The sequence below is a fragment of the Sarcophilus harrisii genome, chromosome 6 (assembly GCF_902635505.1).
Source record: "Sarcophilus harrisii chromosome 6, mSarHar1.11, whole genome shotgun sequence".
NCBI classification, from domain to species: domain Eukaryota; kingdom Metazoa; phylum Chordata; class Mammalia; order Dasyuromorphia; family Dasyuridae; genus Sarcophilus; species Sarcophilus harrisii.
Genome location: NC_045431.1, coordinates 94,278,604 through 94,295,135, shown reverse-complemented (window position 1 = coordinate 94,295,135; position 16,532 = coordinate 94,278,604). Strand labels below are relative to the sequence as shown.

Genomic DNA, 16,532 nt, shown 5'->3' with positions numbered 1-16,532 from the left:
GGAGAAAAACCTTGGTCTATTTTAGTTTTGATCAATAAGTACTATGGTAAAAAGATACAGAAAAAACATTAATTCTACTATTTTGTGTTTTTTATACCAAATCTAGAATATTATATTCCATTTAAAGATGGATAGTGACGAGATTTATTCATTTATTATTTATTCATTTATTTTTTTTAACGGGTCCAGAAATACTGCTTAGTCTGACTATGTCTCTCTGGGCTCAGAAACTTTAATGATCTCCTTCATCTCTACAATAGTTACATTACATCTTTAAAATGGTTACAATCTAACCTTCAGTTTTATTTTACATTAATCCCTGTCATACATTATATATTCCTATACTTATCCAAACTGGACTGCTAGTTGTTTAATGACAATTTCTTTTTACAACTGAAAAAATACCTTACATATGTTAGCTCAACATCTCAAAAAGGAAAAATAAATAGCTAGTACGATGGATTACAGAACTGTGTTATCCTCATTTTACAGAGAAGGGAATTGAGTCACAAGGAGGCTTAGTGACCATCCTATGGACATACAATTACTGAATATTTGCATATTTTCTATCAAGATTACTTATCTATTTATAATACCCTCTATATTAGATTATTAACTTAATAAAAGCAAGGATTTTCCCTCCCACCCTTTTAAAAAAAATTTTGTATTTCCAGGCACAGTACATACTATATGTGCATATGTGTGAAGGATGGTAGCATACACACACATGTCTAACTCATGTCTGAAAAGAAATTGCCTGTATTATATCTCATGAAATCAATTTAGGATGAATTTATAATGTCTTTATAAACCACCTGCAATAGCCTATCCCACTTTTGGATAGCTCTAAAAGTTATGAAATTGTAGCATATATCAAGTCAATATGTCCTTCTCTGAACTCTACTCATTTCCCTGACTTTTGATATCAAATAGCATATAATATAATAATTCTTCATATACTTGATGACTCATCATGTTCACCCAAAGTTTTCTCTTCCCTAGGCTATTCATCTCAAATCCTTATACCAATTCTCATATGACATCATCTTTAATAGAAGTCCTCTCAACCCACTCTAATTGCTCAATATCCATCCTAAAAGATGGCACCTGAAGCAAAATTCAACACTGCAAACGATCTCTGACCAGAACAAAGTGCATCAAAATTATTATTATGCCTTGTCATTATGTATATTAGTGAAATTTAAAATCATATTAACTTTTTTGGCTGACGTGTCATAAATGTTAGTAAAAATAAAAGTTAATCAATATGAAACTCATTTGAAGGTTCTGAAAATATTTAGTTAAAAAAGAGAAAACTTTGTAGGGGGAGGGATAGTTTGTTTTTCTTTGATTTTTAAAACAAAATCTCTCATTTCATTGGTGGAAGGTGTCCTAAGTAAGGAATTTCCTCTTAATATTGAACAATATCACCTTTTCTGAAACTTATAGTATTATAAAATTGCCTGTGGGAATGCTGAGATGTTAAGAGCTTTTCTAAGGTGGGGATGGAGGCAAAATGGCTAAGTAGAGTCAGCAATTTGGGTGAAATATACCAAAATTTCTATCTAAGTTTAATAATGTCTTAAATAAAATTCTGGAGCAGCACAACGAACAAAAAGTCAGGACTATACATTGTCTAATTAAAAAAATACTTAGAATATCATCAGGCAGTGGTCTGGAGCCTGGGGCCAAGGGGGTTGCTGTAACAATGGTGGTAGCAGCAGTTTTGGAAGCCCTTAGAACTAGAAATGATAGAAGGTCAGACAATTGGGTATAAGGAGAGTACAGAGGATCCTTGTTGGCTACCAGACTTGGCAGTGTTTAACAACTCTATTGCCCATATGCAGTTTTGGGTCACAGTTCCAGGACAAAGAAGAGTAAAGAGTAAAGCCACTTATACAGGGAACCTGGCCACCGTTCTAGGACCAAAGAGAATTACTGGCCCTTGCTGCTGCAAGGGAACAGGAAACCTTCATAAGTAAAGAGTAGGGCATAGACCCCAGATCACACTACCTTGAAAGTATTGAAAAAGGCAGAGTGGAAAAGTCCCAAGCTTGAGACAGTGCTTAAGTTAGCAGAGCTCAACTTTAACATAAAGTTCAAAGTCAAGAAATGTGCTGGAAAAAAATGAGCAAATAACCAGAGCAACACCAACATGATCTTTACCATTAAAAAAAAAAAAAAAAAAAAAAACAAGTACAGTGGCAGGGAAGATCAAAATATAAACTCAGAAAAAGAAAACAATGTGAAAAACAGTTATTAGCAAAGTATTAAAAGAAAGGTGCTAATTGGACACAAATCAAGGTTTCCTGGAAAAGTTAGAGAAAAAGATAAAAATGATGGTGGAAAAATTAGGGAAAAAATGAAAGAGATGTCAAAAAATTTTGAAAATATAAATGGTAAAATGGGCACTAAAGAAAAATCATATATTTATTTAAAAAAAATAATTGACATAATGTGAAAAAGACACAAAAAAATCACTGAAGGAAAGAGTTCCTTTAAAAAAAGTAGAACTGACCAAATGAAAAATGAAGACAAAAAGCTCATTGAAGAAAATGATACCTCATATTTCAAGTAATTTGAAGGGAAAACTTTTTCCAATATCTTATGTCAAGAGGATGAGAGAAATTGAAAGAATCTTCCCCAAATGAAAACTCTCTGGAATATTATAACCAAATCTAATAACTTTAAATTCTTGGGGAAAGTCTTAAAAGCAGTTAAGTGCAAATCAAATAGCAAATATCTAGTCAGGATGACACAAGATTTAGCGTCTACCATGTTAAAGAAGCAGAGGTCTTGAAATATGATTTTCCAAAAGGTACAGGAACTTGGATTAACAAAAAAAAAAAAAAAAAAAAAAAAAAAAAAAAAAAAAAAAAAAACTATCCAGAAAAACTGCATGTAATTTTTCAGGGAAAATGATATTTAATGATATGAGAATTTCAAGAATTCCTGAGGAAAAGACCAAAGCTAAATAGAAAATATGACATTCAAACACAAGACTCAAGTGAAGAATAGAAAGATAAATATGAGAGGGTAATCATAAGGAGATCAGTACAAACTATTTACATTCCTATATAGAAAGATGATATATGTAACTTCTAAGAACTTTATAATTATTAGGACAGTTAGAAGAAGTCTATATAAATAAAGGAAATGGGTATAAGTCTATTATATTGAAATGATTTCTAAATAAAATATAAAATCAAGGAGTAAGAAAGAAGGATTTAGCAAGAGAAGTAGGAAGAGAAAGAATGAGGAAAACATCTCACAAAAAAAGAGTCATGAAAGAAAAAAGCTTTTACAATAAAGGAAGAAATGGGATATGAGTAGTAAGCAATCCTTCAACTTCATTCTCACCAGAATTGGTTCAAAAAAGGAAGACTACGTGTATGTTTGTATACATATGTTTATGTATACATATGTGTATATACATGTTTGTGCAACATGCATATGTTTGCATATAAACACATACTTACATACATGTATTTTACCAAATAGGGAAAGAGATAAGAAAAAGGAATGTTAATGGAAGAGAGAGTAGATTAAGAGGCAAAGGTCAGAAGCAAAACAGACTTTAGAAGAGAAACTGGATAAAAAGGAAGACACATAGATAAACAGAAGGAATTAAAATGGAGAGAAATATATAACTATTAACTATAACTGTGAAAGTGAATGGGAGGAACTCACCCATAAAATGGAAGTGGATAGCAGAATGGATTGGAAACAAGAATCCAACAAGATGTTGTTTACAAGGGACCCACTTGAGACAAAAAGACTCATTATGCAGAGGTAAAAGAAGAGGCTGAAACAGAATCCATTAGGAGAATCCAGCTAACAAAAAAGGCAAGAGAAGCAATCATGATCTCAGACAAAGCAAAAGGAAAAACAGACCCAATTAAAACAGATAATAAAAGAAACTACATTTTTCTAAAATGCATATAGATAATAGAAGTATAGACAATGAAGTAATATCAAATACTTTACAGCTAGTTTCTTAGATAAAAGCCATATTTCTCATATGGGAAAAAAGAATATAGGAAAGAGAATCAAATGTTTCAAAATATGAGCTCTTCTACAGTTGATAAATAATAAAGGGCAACGAACAGACAGTTTTCAGAGGAACATATAATGTTTATTTATAATCATGTAAAAATGTTCTGAATCTCTATTGATTAGAGAAATCCAAATTAAAACAATTTTGAAGTACCACCTCACTATCAGAAATGACAATGTTGGAGCAGATGTGGGAAATTTAGGAAACTAATGAGCTTTTGAGGGAGTTTCAAACTAGTCCAACTAAACTGGAGAATAATTTGGAACTATGATAAAAAAAAAACAACTACTTATCATTTGACCCAGAAATATCACTATTAAGTCTGTATCCCAAAAAGTTAAAAGAAAAGGAAAGAATCCATATATACAAAAATATTTACAATAGCTCTTTTTGTGGTCATAATGGAAGGGTTTACTACTAATTGGGGAATGGCTGAATAAATTGTGGTATATGACAGTAATGGAACACTACTGGACTATAAGAAATGATGACAGGAATGGTTTTAGAAAAGTCTGGAAGATTTATATAAACTCATGAAAAATGAATCAGGAAAAAATTTACAGAGAAAAATAAATATTATAGTCATGACCAACTCTGAAAAAGTTAGCTACTCTGATCAATACAATGGTTAAGACAATTCAGAAAGACTTATGAAAAATATTAAAGTATAATAATCTCATTTTGTTTATTTTTCTTGCTTTTTTCGAGATATTCCTAATATGGAAATATATTTCCCATGATTTTACATGTATAAAGTGTATAATATAGTTTTCCTACTCAGTGGACAGGGATGGAGAAGCTTGAGGAAGATAATTTGGAATTCAAAATTTTTTAAGTTAAAAAAATAAATCTAAGATCTACTCTCAGATCTCTCTATACTCCTTCTGGTGAGGTGAAAGTGTGGAGGAAGGATAATTCTTTTTAAATATCTCAAAGTACTCTTAGAGGAAGAAAGATTAATGAACTAGTTTATTTTGTTCCAATGGAAAATAGTAAGCCCAAGAGATAAACATCACAATTTAACATATTTTTGACTAGCATGAGAAAAAAATTTCTTAAATATGAGAATAGTCCAAACATAATATGGATATCTTATGAGGCAGAGAATTCCTTCAAATAGTGAGGGCTTCAAGTAAAGATTAGATGATTACTTGAATGAAACTCATTCTTTGAGAAATAATCATAATGTATGACCTTGGAAATATCCTTTATATGATTCAATGAATATGAAATACTTGCATAACATAGGCAATTAAGAGAGCTAAATTTTGGTCCTGGTTATGCTACTGTTCATAACTTTGTACAAGTCCATTCACCTCTGACTTATTTTCCTTCTTTGAGAAGTAATGAAACTAATTCTTAAACCCATTTTAGGGGATATATTTTTGCCAAACTCATGAAGAAAATCCTTTGTAAGCACAATTGAAGACAGAGAAAATGTCTTCTACTGCTTAATACACATATATAAAAACCATCTCGATTATGTATGTTGGACATATGTTCCCAAGTGTGAAAGAACTCGGTTATTTGGGTGCAGAAAAGGAGACTGACTGCAAACATAGTCAGGTATTCTCATAAGTGAATCACTGATATCCAGATTTGAATGCTGTTTAAAGAATTTCTGAGAGCTAAATATCTGTCTAGTAAGTAATTAAGTCAGGGATGATATCTTCATAAGATGTCATTAAAAAGCAAATGAAATTAAAAAATGAGAAAAGATTCTAAAGGATACAAAGGTGAATTGGGTCAGATGATTTTGTCTCAACTACTGCACATACACACACACACACACACACACACAAACTAACAAATGTATTCAAGAAATGAAGGTTCTTTCTTGATTATCATATCTCCAGGTTTTTTAACAAAGATATATATAAAACAGGATTTCATTATTTAAAAGGCATGAGGGAGGGAGGACATATCAAAGAAAGTTCCAAGGCAACAGATATGGATGTGTGGAAGAATGGTAGTTCCATAACAAGAAACAGGAAATTAAGGAAAGAGGCAGAACTTGTGAGGAAGATGAGTTTTATTGTACATGTTCTGAGTTCAAGGGGAGATTTCTAAATAGAAGTTATAATTATGGGTGAAGAAATCTCCAGGAAAAGATTGTATTTGTAAAGATATATATATATATATATATATATATATATATATATATATATATATATATATATGTGTGTGTGTGTGTGTGTGTGTGTGTGTGTGTAAATATATATATATATATACAAATATATATGTATATATATATATATATATATATATATATATATATACACACACACACATTAGAGAGAGAGAGAGAGAGAATGAGTGAATGTGTGAGTAAGTAATATACATACAGGTGATGCCTGAATCTACCAAGGTAAATAAGGAGAAGAAAGACACTCGGATTATATCCATGTTTAAGTGGAGTGGGAAAAGAAGATGAAACAATAAAAGGTTATAGAGAAAGGATAACCTCAGAGATAGATGGAGAAAAATAAGTATCTAGTATAATGGAAGCTAAAGAAGGAAAATGAATAGAGAAGGAGGAAAGGTCAATAGTATCAAATGCTACCAAAAAGTTAAGTAGAATGAGGATGGAACAAAGGTCATGAGATTTATCAACAATGACGTCAGTGAAGCTAAAGGGAGGGTGATAGAGATGGAAACCAATCATTAGTAGATAGAGTTGAAAATGTTGAAGATTAAGTTAGTGCTAAAAAAGTGGAATCAGCAAATATCACCCTGTACCCTGGTTACAAGTTTTGCAGTGAAAGGGAAGGGATTATTAAAAAAAAAAAAAGGGGGGGGGGAACGAAGGGTAATTACTTTAGAGAGCAGTGGGATCAAGAGAATTGGGGGAATAAGGGAGAGCTGAGTTTATTGTAGGCTGAGGGGAAGAACTCATAAAGAAGAAAGTGAAGATGTACAAAGAATGATTGATTGAGCAAGGTTAAGAGGGAGGTGGGAGGAAATAGAATTAATGTTATTAGTGGGAGGTTGGCCTTGGAGAGGAGGAAAGCCAGCTCTTCCTCTGAAACCAGAGGGAATACAGAGAGGACAGATGAGGAAAACAAGAAAGTTAGAGTTGAAATCAGAGGCAGTACTGGTTGTAGCTGTAAAGCTTCCATTATTTTGAATTATAGTGATAGGCAACAATATAGAACTTAATCTAGAGGCAATCTGACAGAGTAGTTAAGCAATTTCTAAAACAAAATCAAGGTCAAAAACAGAATTATAATAGTTATGACAACTATCCAAGGTTAACTCCAGTAATTATGAAGTATACAATAAGGTTTTCTTTTTAATACAGAGTTCTCCCAACTTGCAGTGCTTACAATCTGTGATCACATTATCTTTATACCTGTGGAGTGGGCAGTGAGATTAGCCCATCCCTATATGTTTCCTTGAATTTCTTCTAGCTAGAGAAATGTATTCTCATTATCTCCATGGAAATAACTGATCAAAAGCAAAAACAAAAACATCCATGGAAGCAAATTTAGCTGCTTAGGAAGAAGCAGTGTGCTACCTCAAAGAAAAATGGATTTGGGATGAAAGGACCTGTTTTCAAATCCAACTTCTGTAAGTTAATGACCTTGGGCAAATTCTCCTGTCAGTACCTGAATTAATATGATCTATAAAATGAAGATTTTTGTACCAGATGAACTTCAAGACTCTTTGAAGTTCTAAATATATGATCCTGTGAGATCTTTCAAACCAGCAAGGTGGTAAAACTACTCATGCTGGGAATGGAACAAATTTGGAATCAAGGGTGGATGAACATAGACAGAAATACTTGAGAAAATACAAGGGAATGAAGTTAAGGACAAAAATTATATATGAGGAAAATAAGAGGCAAAAAGTTAGGACAGGATATTGTTGTCAGAGAAGAGAATTTTAGAGTTGGATGATTTGAGTAATGGTGAGGTCTAAAGTGTTAATATACTGGAAGGAACTTATAGATCAGACAGATGTTGAAGCATTTGAAGCATTTGCAGAATGGAAAAGATTGGATTATTGTTTTAGATTTTGAAGTTACCAAGGAATATAGCAGGGGATTCTTTATAATGCTATTGTTTTCTTACTAACCAAGGGAGCTTCCACTTACCTTCCTTACAGTCATGTTTGTTCTCATGAAGCACAAATCCATTTCGGCACTGACACACATAGCTTCCCACAGTGTTGATGCATTCGTGTTGACATCCACCATTATCCTTAGAGCATTCATCTTTGTCTAACAAAGAGATGAATAATACAATATTATATAGAAGAACAAGCATGATGATTGTCAGAGGCAAAAATAATCAGTTAGTGGTTCTTTTAGTCCAGAAAAAGGCAAACTAAGGTAGTAACTTCAGTATTCTCAATATCTTTTTATTGTACCTTAGTTTTACCCATTCATTATTCAGCCTGTAACCTTGCACCATGGAATAGTCAGTCATTTTCCACTCAGATAATTTATACTAGCAAAATTACTTATATCTATTTCTCAATGGAGAGGATTGGGATAAAGGTAGGATTGGAGTAGAAAGAGAAAAATTTTTTGTTGAGGGTTGGCATTGACTTAAGAATTCTATTTTTTCCCAAACTTTTATTCAATTAACTTTTTTTAAGTATCTGAGGAAAAATGCCTTAGAAACAGTTTCAGTAGAGTAAATAATCACTATATACAGAAAAATGAACAAAAGTTCCAAAAACAAAACCATGGTTATACAAAATCATTTATGCTAAACAAGGTTCCAGGTTTCATGTAGATTCATTTTGTTAAAATCATTCAGCAAAAATAAAAAATAAATAAACCTACTGTAGTTGATTTTTTCTCCCCAACAGTTTCATAAATATGCTTAGTATTTAATGAATCTGGACATTTCAAAACATGCCACGACATGAAAAGGCATTGTTAGACTAACATAAGGAAGAAACCATTTTTATGTATTTTAAACAAATCTACCATGTTGCTGGCAGTCTTGTTTATTAACAAGTAATCCTCTAAAAGGAGCTTTTAGTGTACTAAAAGTAAAGTAGAGGTTAGGATAGGAAATGGGAGCTGCATTAAATAGCTAACAAATTCACTGCAGGGAAAAAAGCCAAACTAGATTAGCAGGCAGTCATTCCAGGGAGAGGCATCAGCTGTCACCATTCGATGTCATTCAGCTGTCAATTCAAGTAGGACTGGTCCATTAAAATCAGAACTAGCAGACTGTTTTTGATATACATATTCAAGACCACATCACACAGGCTTCTGTCACTTCCACGCTCAGAAAAAAGAATAAAGATTATAACCTTATAAGAAGTTAGAATAACTCAGAAGTAGAAGCTAACATCTCTTTTAAGGAGATCTTGTTTAATATACAAATATATCCAAAAATAAGATTCAGAATTCAATCTATGAAATATTTTTATGATATTTCTAAGCAAGAACTATTAAGTAGCTAGTAGCCGTATACTCTGCTACCACTGACATGCTAAATTTATATTACATAACATTACTCTCATAAAATTACTTGTCTCTGAACTATTTTATTGTCAATATAAAAAAATTACAGTCTATGATGGAGACAAAAAATTAGGTGACCTAACAAAATCTCCAAACATTTGCAAAACATTTCTACATAAATTATCACTTTTCCTGATTTTTAAGCTCACTATGGAAATAAAACAAAGCAAATAAATGCTCAGAAACAAATTATTTTCTAAAGCAAATTAACAATTATATATATATGTATATATATATATATATATATATAGGTGCCTTTTATTGTGAAATGTAAAGGGTTCATCAGCTAATCAAGACTTGGGCTGTTTACTTAGCTATGGCCAATCTATCCTCTATCTTGTATATATTTATGTCTTCTCACAGAAGTGAAATCCCAATTTTTTGAAATCCCAAGCTAAAACATTGAATGAATTTTTTCATTGAAATGATGTTATCTATAGATGAAATATTGTCATGGATATTATTATTGTACTATGGTATAGTCTAAAGATTAAACAAGCTGGTTTTTGACACATCTAAAGGCTATTGAAAAGTATTCTAGGAAGCGTGGGAAGGTGACGAGAGGGAGAAAGGAAGGAAGGTACAAGAGAGAGAGGGAGAAGGAAAGAGATAGAGAGAAGAAGAAAAAAGAATAGGAGCACTGTATTGGGGATTAGAAATCGGGATATGAATCCTAACTTTGCCATGAAGGTATTGGACAAAGTGACCTTTAAGGTTCATTCCATCATCAAGTCTCTAATCCCTAATAGATCTCTTGTTACATCAATGTGACTATTCTTTCAAAGAATGAAGATTAGCATCCATTTATGTCTCTGTCAATCCTGAGCAACCTTTGTCTGCATATTTCTAATATATTAGCCATAGAGCCCTAGCTGACATCCTGAGAGTCTTCCTTTCTTTATATCTATCTAAACATTTATTAAATGTCTACTGTGTATCATGATCTAATCCAAAAAATTACCTCAAAAAGTTTGCCCTGCTCTCAAGAAGCTTACAATCTCTCAAAAGGACAAGTTTACTAGTAGAATACATAAGCCAGCAATAAATTATTCCTCTCATAATTTAAGAAACCCATTTTTCTTTTTTGATAATATCTTTAATTCATTGGAGACATTACTTACATCATTTATATATAATTTCTCTTTTGTAACATGTTTTAGTCTGTTTAAACCCATCATGAAATCTTTACTCTATTTTAGCTAGAACTAGGCTTTCTCATCACTTCTCAGCCATTTTCAAAATACTACCTACTCTATAGCCACACTATAGAACAATTTGTACCTTACCTCATTCAGAACCAGACCTTTGTATCACTTCTCAAAACCATGTCTTGACTTGTTTATCCAAATATCTTTAAAGTTTCCCTTTATCCACTGTCTTTTCTCATCTAAATGGAAGGATCCTCGAAGGCAAAGACTTTATTATTTACTTATATTTGTATCCCTAGCACTTAGCACAAGCTTGGTGTATTATAAGTGCTTTATAATTTTTCATTCAGTTAACATGTGCCAATCTATTATCTTTTAGAAGTGTCTTTGATTTCAAATATTCTGTGTCCATGACATAGAGCTATGCAACATCAGCAAAAAAAGTTAGTGTTCAAAAAGAGGGCTCTCTGTTTTAGGGAGAAAGTTTGGAGTCATTTAAAATAAACATTGCAATTTCTCAAAGACAATAAGCCCTCTTTTCCTCACCTATTCAATTCTGAGCTTAGCCCATTGTCCATATATATGTATACATATATAACTTAATTTCAAATGTATATGATATAAAAATGATACACTTAGATGTAGATAAAATAATAGATAAGCCCTATAAGTTGTGTAACCAATTGTGTATTATAATGGGAACCATAGACAATTTTCCATCCACTTTATTTTTTCTTGTCTATATAGATAGGACAAGCTCTTTTGAATGACTATGGATCTCATTTATGAGAAAGTACAATGTTTTGTGTTTGCTATAATCCAAATCTCAAAACAGGAACATCTGGAGCATCTCAACATTCTAAGAGAATCTCTGATTGAATTCTATGCTAGGTCTCTTCCAATAAGAGGCAAATACATTTATGAGTATATACCAATCTCCATGTTTTATTTTTTTATATTAATAATCAGAAGGTATTTGAATGAGATTATCTCCACAGTTCCATCTTTTAAAGTGAAGAAATAGTGTGGAAGCTTTAAAAATCTTAGTTTCGCAAAATTAAATACTTTTTTTGTTATAGTCAATAAACAACAAGCATAGGATTATCTATTTTTTAAATATCTGAAAAATGATTGTGTGATGAAACTGTAAAATGTAATTTGAAAAGACTCATTCATTGCCTTTTAATTCACTCATTAAGGCTGACTTTTATGCATATGTAGATTAGAAGGGAATATAGGATTGTGGGTTGAAATTATTATTGTAATCTTGATTGCATGTTCATATTAATAATGTGTAGGAATCTTCACTAAACACATTAAAAAATTTCACCTCCCCCCAATAACTTGAGAATCAATCTTTTCATGTTCTAATAATCATGTTAACTCCAGCACAGACCTCCTTGCTATATACTTGAGTTAGAACAGCTCCTCTTCCCATCTTTGTTTACTTCACTTCATTTTCTTCTTCCTTTATTAGAATAACAGTGTAGGACTGATCTATTAGAGTATAAATGTGGTGAGTCCACTATCCTTGATGGTAAAATAGATTTTATTAATATAATCTTAACTAGTATTTATCATCATTGTTATCATCTTCCTTTTAAGTTCATCCTTAAATACTTCTGGAATGACTTGGCTTTGTTGACTCCCTTACTGAAACACATCTACTCCCCACTTCTTTCCACTAGTTCTTGTTGTTCTGATGAGTGGAGATGCTCTGATTTTCCCTAGAATCTTCTTAAGATTGGTATATTCTAAACTGGTGTTGCCCTGTGCTGCTATATCTCTTTATAACAGAAGCAGGTCAATGTTTGCTGCTTAAGGTGATTTTTAGATGCTTTTGACTTACTCAAACTGCCTGTTATAAAATAATAACCATATTTTTCCAAATTATCAATTTAAAGTGGATATATATCAAACACAATTTATTTATAAGTTGGAAATTGTTTGTATTGACTTTTATGTTGCACTTGAAGTGCATTTACACTGGTCTGCTTGGGAAATTGCTGTACATATGAGCATGGACAGATATTGGGGCAAAAATATAAATGCAGATTACATAGCTAAGCTTTTGAATTTTTAAGGATTTTATATTGAAATTACTAAAAATTACAGTAGATCTCCAAAATTATTTATATAAATTAAAGAGGAAATCTCAAGTGATTGACTTAGATCTATTTTATTTCAAGGCCAAATTTCTTTCCCTTCTCCCTAAAATCAACAATAATAAACAAAAAAAAGCAACAAACCTGGTAATAACATAATCTTCCTTGTGGCATGGAGAAAGAGAGAAGATAATTGAAAAAATAAAACTGATAAAACATAATAATGGCTCTTTCTCTGTTATTTACACTTTCTTTTATGCTGGATTTTTAAAATTTTAATATATCTTAAATTCTTAAGTAATTCCAAATTCTTAAATAATTCCTAAATTTTAAGTAATCTATTTAAAATCATTTAACTGAACAAAAGTATGTCCCTTGTTTTTATTAAACATAGTCAAAATAACTTAAAATGAAAGCTAGAAAATTAGGAAGCAATGTTTTAACAATTTATATAATTCAAGAATTGCTATTGATTGAAATGTTAAGCCAAAAACAAACAAAACAAAACAAACAAAAAACAGGCTTAATGCCAGAAAAAGACAAACTTGTTTTTAGCAAATCGAAAATCTCATTTTAAATTTTTTTTAATTTTTAATTTTTAAAAAATAAATATTTCATTTTTTAATCTCTAATTTTCTCAGTGTAGGGAATCCCTGACATGTAACTTCATTTCCCATTGCAGAATGGCATCTGTCCTACAAGCCAAAGCATTAAGAATTTTTCAGGGTAGATCCAAAGGTTAAACAATTTTCTGAGTTCACAAAATGTCTGATGGTAGTTTTACCTTCTCTTTATCCTTCTCATGGCAGTGTCAGTAACAAGAAGTAGACTGTACAAAATAAAGGAAAGGAGAGAGGGTGGTGGAACAAAGGAGAAAGTCTGAATACTTTACACAAGAATTAGATCATCAGTTCCTGAGTAAATGCGGCTTTAAACCATAGCTGATATTTTCATTGTTTGAATTTTCCCAGCATTTATATATTGTGCATTCAAAATTAAGGGAGCTCTATGTTAGTTGCAGAAACAAATGTTTTGCTAAGTAATAAAAACATTTGTTAATTTTAAAGAGCAAAAATCAGCCTCTTAGTTTTGAATGAATATTTTCCCTCTATTTTTCTAACAATAAAAGATCCATTATTGGGGTGGGGGCAAAGTGGCTTTTATACCAATCAGAGGTTTATCATCATACCTCTGAAAGTTTCAGAAGCCATCAGTCTGTGAAAGATACGTACACGACCTGGCAAATTCTTGCAAGATTCAAAAATAAAAATTTTCTCTTTGCAGGTAGCTTTCTTGTCTGTAGGGAAAAAAGACATGTGCCAGGATGGAAGCAGAGGTGAGTATGTACTCAAATACTAAAAGCTCAGGGTTAAAAAAAAAAAATCTAATAGTTGTCAACTTGAAAGCATTTAGTAAAACATCTCCCAACCACACCACCAACAAAAAGTCTCCTACTTCAACTCCATTAACTAGAAATATTTATTGGAACGTGAGCTAGATTTGGAGTGAGAATCCAGTATCTGGAACACATCATTCTAAACTGGGTTCTAAATAATCACCAGAATCACATATCTAAATAAATATACTAGACGTAATGAAATTAGAGGATTATTGCAAATATCAATTTATAATGAAAGAAGTGTACAAACAAGAACATTAATTTGGAAGGGTCTGTTAATTTGGTTTTAAATAGTTTGATAACTAACGCAATAAATTGATTTCCACTCTAATACTGAGTATTTTGTTTTTTGCATTTAATATTTTGATTCTTAGAAGAGCTCCACTGGCTGAATTTATCATGAAACATAAAAGTTAAGAAGCCTGGATTAGGATCACAAAATCGAAAGAGTAGAAGTGCCTTAAAAACTCCCTCATTTTCAGATAAGGAAGTTTACACTCAGAAACATATAGTGATTTGCTCAAATTTACACAAATCTCATAACGCTCTATCAACTATTTTTTCCTCTAGTATCATGGTTCTCAAACTTTTGGTCTCAGCCTTTTATATTCTTAAAAATTATTGAGCATCCCTCTTACAAGAATTTTTATGTATGAGTATTTATATATCTGTGTTTATATGTGTATGTGCAAATTGTTTGTTGTATTACAAATTAAAATTTCCTAGTATTGTAATGAAAATAGTTTTGACTTCACAAACATGTTGAGAAAGTCTCAAGGACCCCCATGATACCCACATCTATTCATTGTAGTAGCCTATATTAACTTTATTATGAAAGGAAAACAAAATATCAATTGTCTCATTTATATAGTTGGAAAAACTATGGCAGATTATTACTTGAAAATATATTCATTTTCATTCATGTAGAATATCATCATTAAATAATTATAAACAATCATTTACATAACATTACCAACCCTGTTTATGAAGGAAATATTATCTGAGTAGGATGATTGGATTCTATTTTCTTTATGATGATTGGATTCTATTTTCTGTACATAATTTGCAAAATTTTTTCAAGAAATATGTGCCATACATGACAAATATGGAAAAATGTTTTTAAGGATTGTACATATTTAATCTATATCAGATTGTTTGGTATCTTGGGGATAGGAGAGAAGGGAAGAAGAAAAACTTAGCACACAAAATTTTACAAAAATGAATTTAAAAACTATCTTTTCATATATTTGGAAAAAATAAAAAACTAGTGAAATTTTTTTTAAATGTGCTATCATTGAATTTTCCAAAGTACTTGTAACAACCAAGCCTACCTTTTTTTTAGATACACACACAACACACACACACACACACACACACACACACACACGCTTTTTCTTTTTTTCTTAGTACCTAATTTCTGACTAATTCTTTCCCAAAAATGTTTTGATATTAAAGAAATGTGAATTAACTTTACTCCTTTATATTAGAATTTTGACTCTGAAATTGTGATGGATTTAAGAACTTATTGTTGTGGGTGATTCCCTTCCTCCACTGGTATGGAGGAGGACAAACCATACATGCACATTCTCATCCTAGAAGAATCTTATCCATGTCTTTCCAGCAAATCTCCATACAGGGTCTAGAAGGTCCTGGAAACCTTCTCCAGGTAGTTTTAATACTTCATTTCTTCTGCTGTAATACTCAACCCACTCTTCTGCCATCCCTACTTTTCTCTACATGAACATCCCTAGTATTCTAGTCATGCATGTTATAGATCTGCAAGATAAAGTTGTCACTTATTTAGATTCTTACCAATTAAAATTCGAGTAGATACTATTAATAAGTATTTGCATTATAATTTATATGTCATATTAATTATGACCCTTTAAATTACATATAATTTTCAATTTTTTTCTGCGATAATAGTGTCTTCTGAGCTTGTTTTCTTATCAAGAAAATACTGTTAAAAAAAAAAAGCTGTATGACTGAAGGCATCAAAGGTCAGAATCTCTGCAGGGTTCATAATTTCACAACTACAATTTCCAATTATGTTTTTGTAAAAGGCAAGCCTGTTTTCTCTGAATATTAAATTCTAGGCACACTTCACCTTTTTAAAGAACATTTTTAAGGTGTATGTATTGTTGGGTTAATTCAATGAGTGGCCCACTGAATTATGTATCATCATTAGGGCAATATATATCTTTCATCCACTTTGTTTTTCCAAGATGGATAACTAGGCTGATCTCTTTTGAGTGCTTGAGGATCTCATTAAAGAATGCTGTTTTGTTTTACAGCTTGATATAATCAATAAGGATTATATCTGTAAGGAATAACTAAA

The 16,532-nt window shown here is 31.4% G+C and overlaps 1 protein-coding gene across 1 annotated transcript in view; it reads right to left on the bottom strand.

The window, feature by feature from the left end:
• The window catches only part of TLL1 (tolloid like 1), a 280,048-nt gene that overhangs the window by 39,184 nt on the left and 224,332 nt on the right, over positions 1-16,532 (bottom strand). Inside the window, exon 18 of the mRNA XM_003773091.4 lies at positions 8,154-8,279. Within this exon, the coding sequence (XP_003773139.1) occupies positions 8,154-8,279 (126 nt within the window). The remainder of the gene's footprint in view (positions 1-8,153; positions 8,280-16,532) is intronic.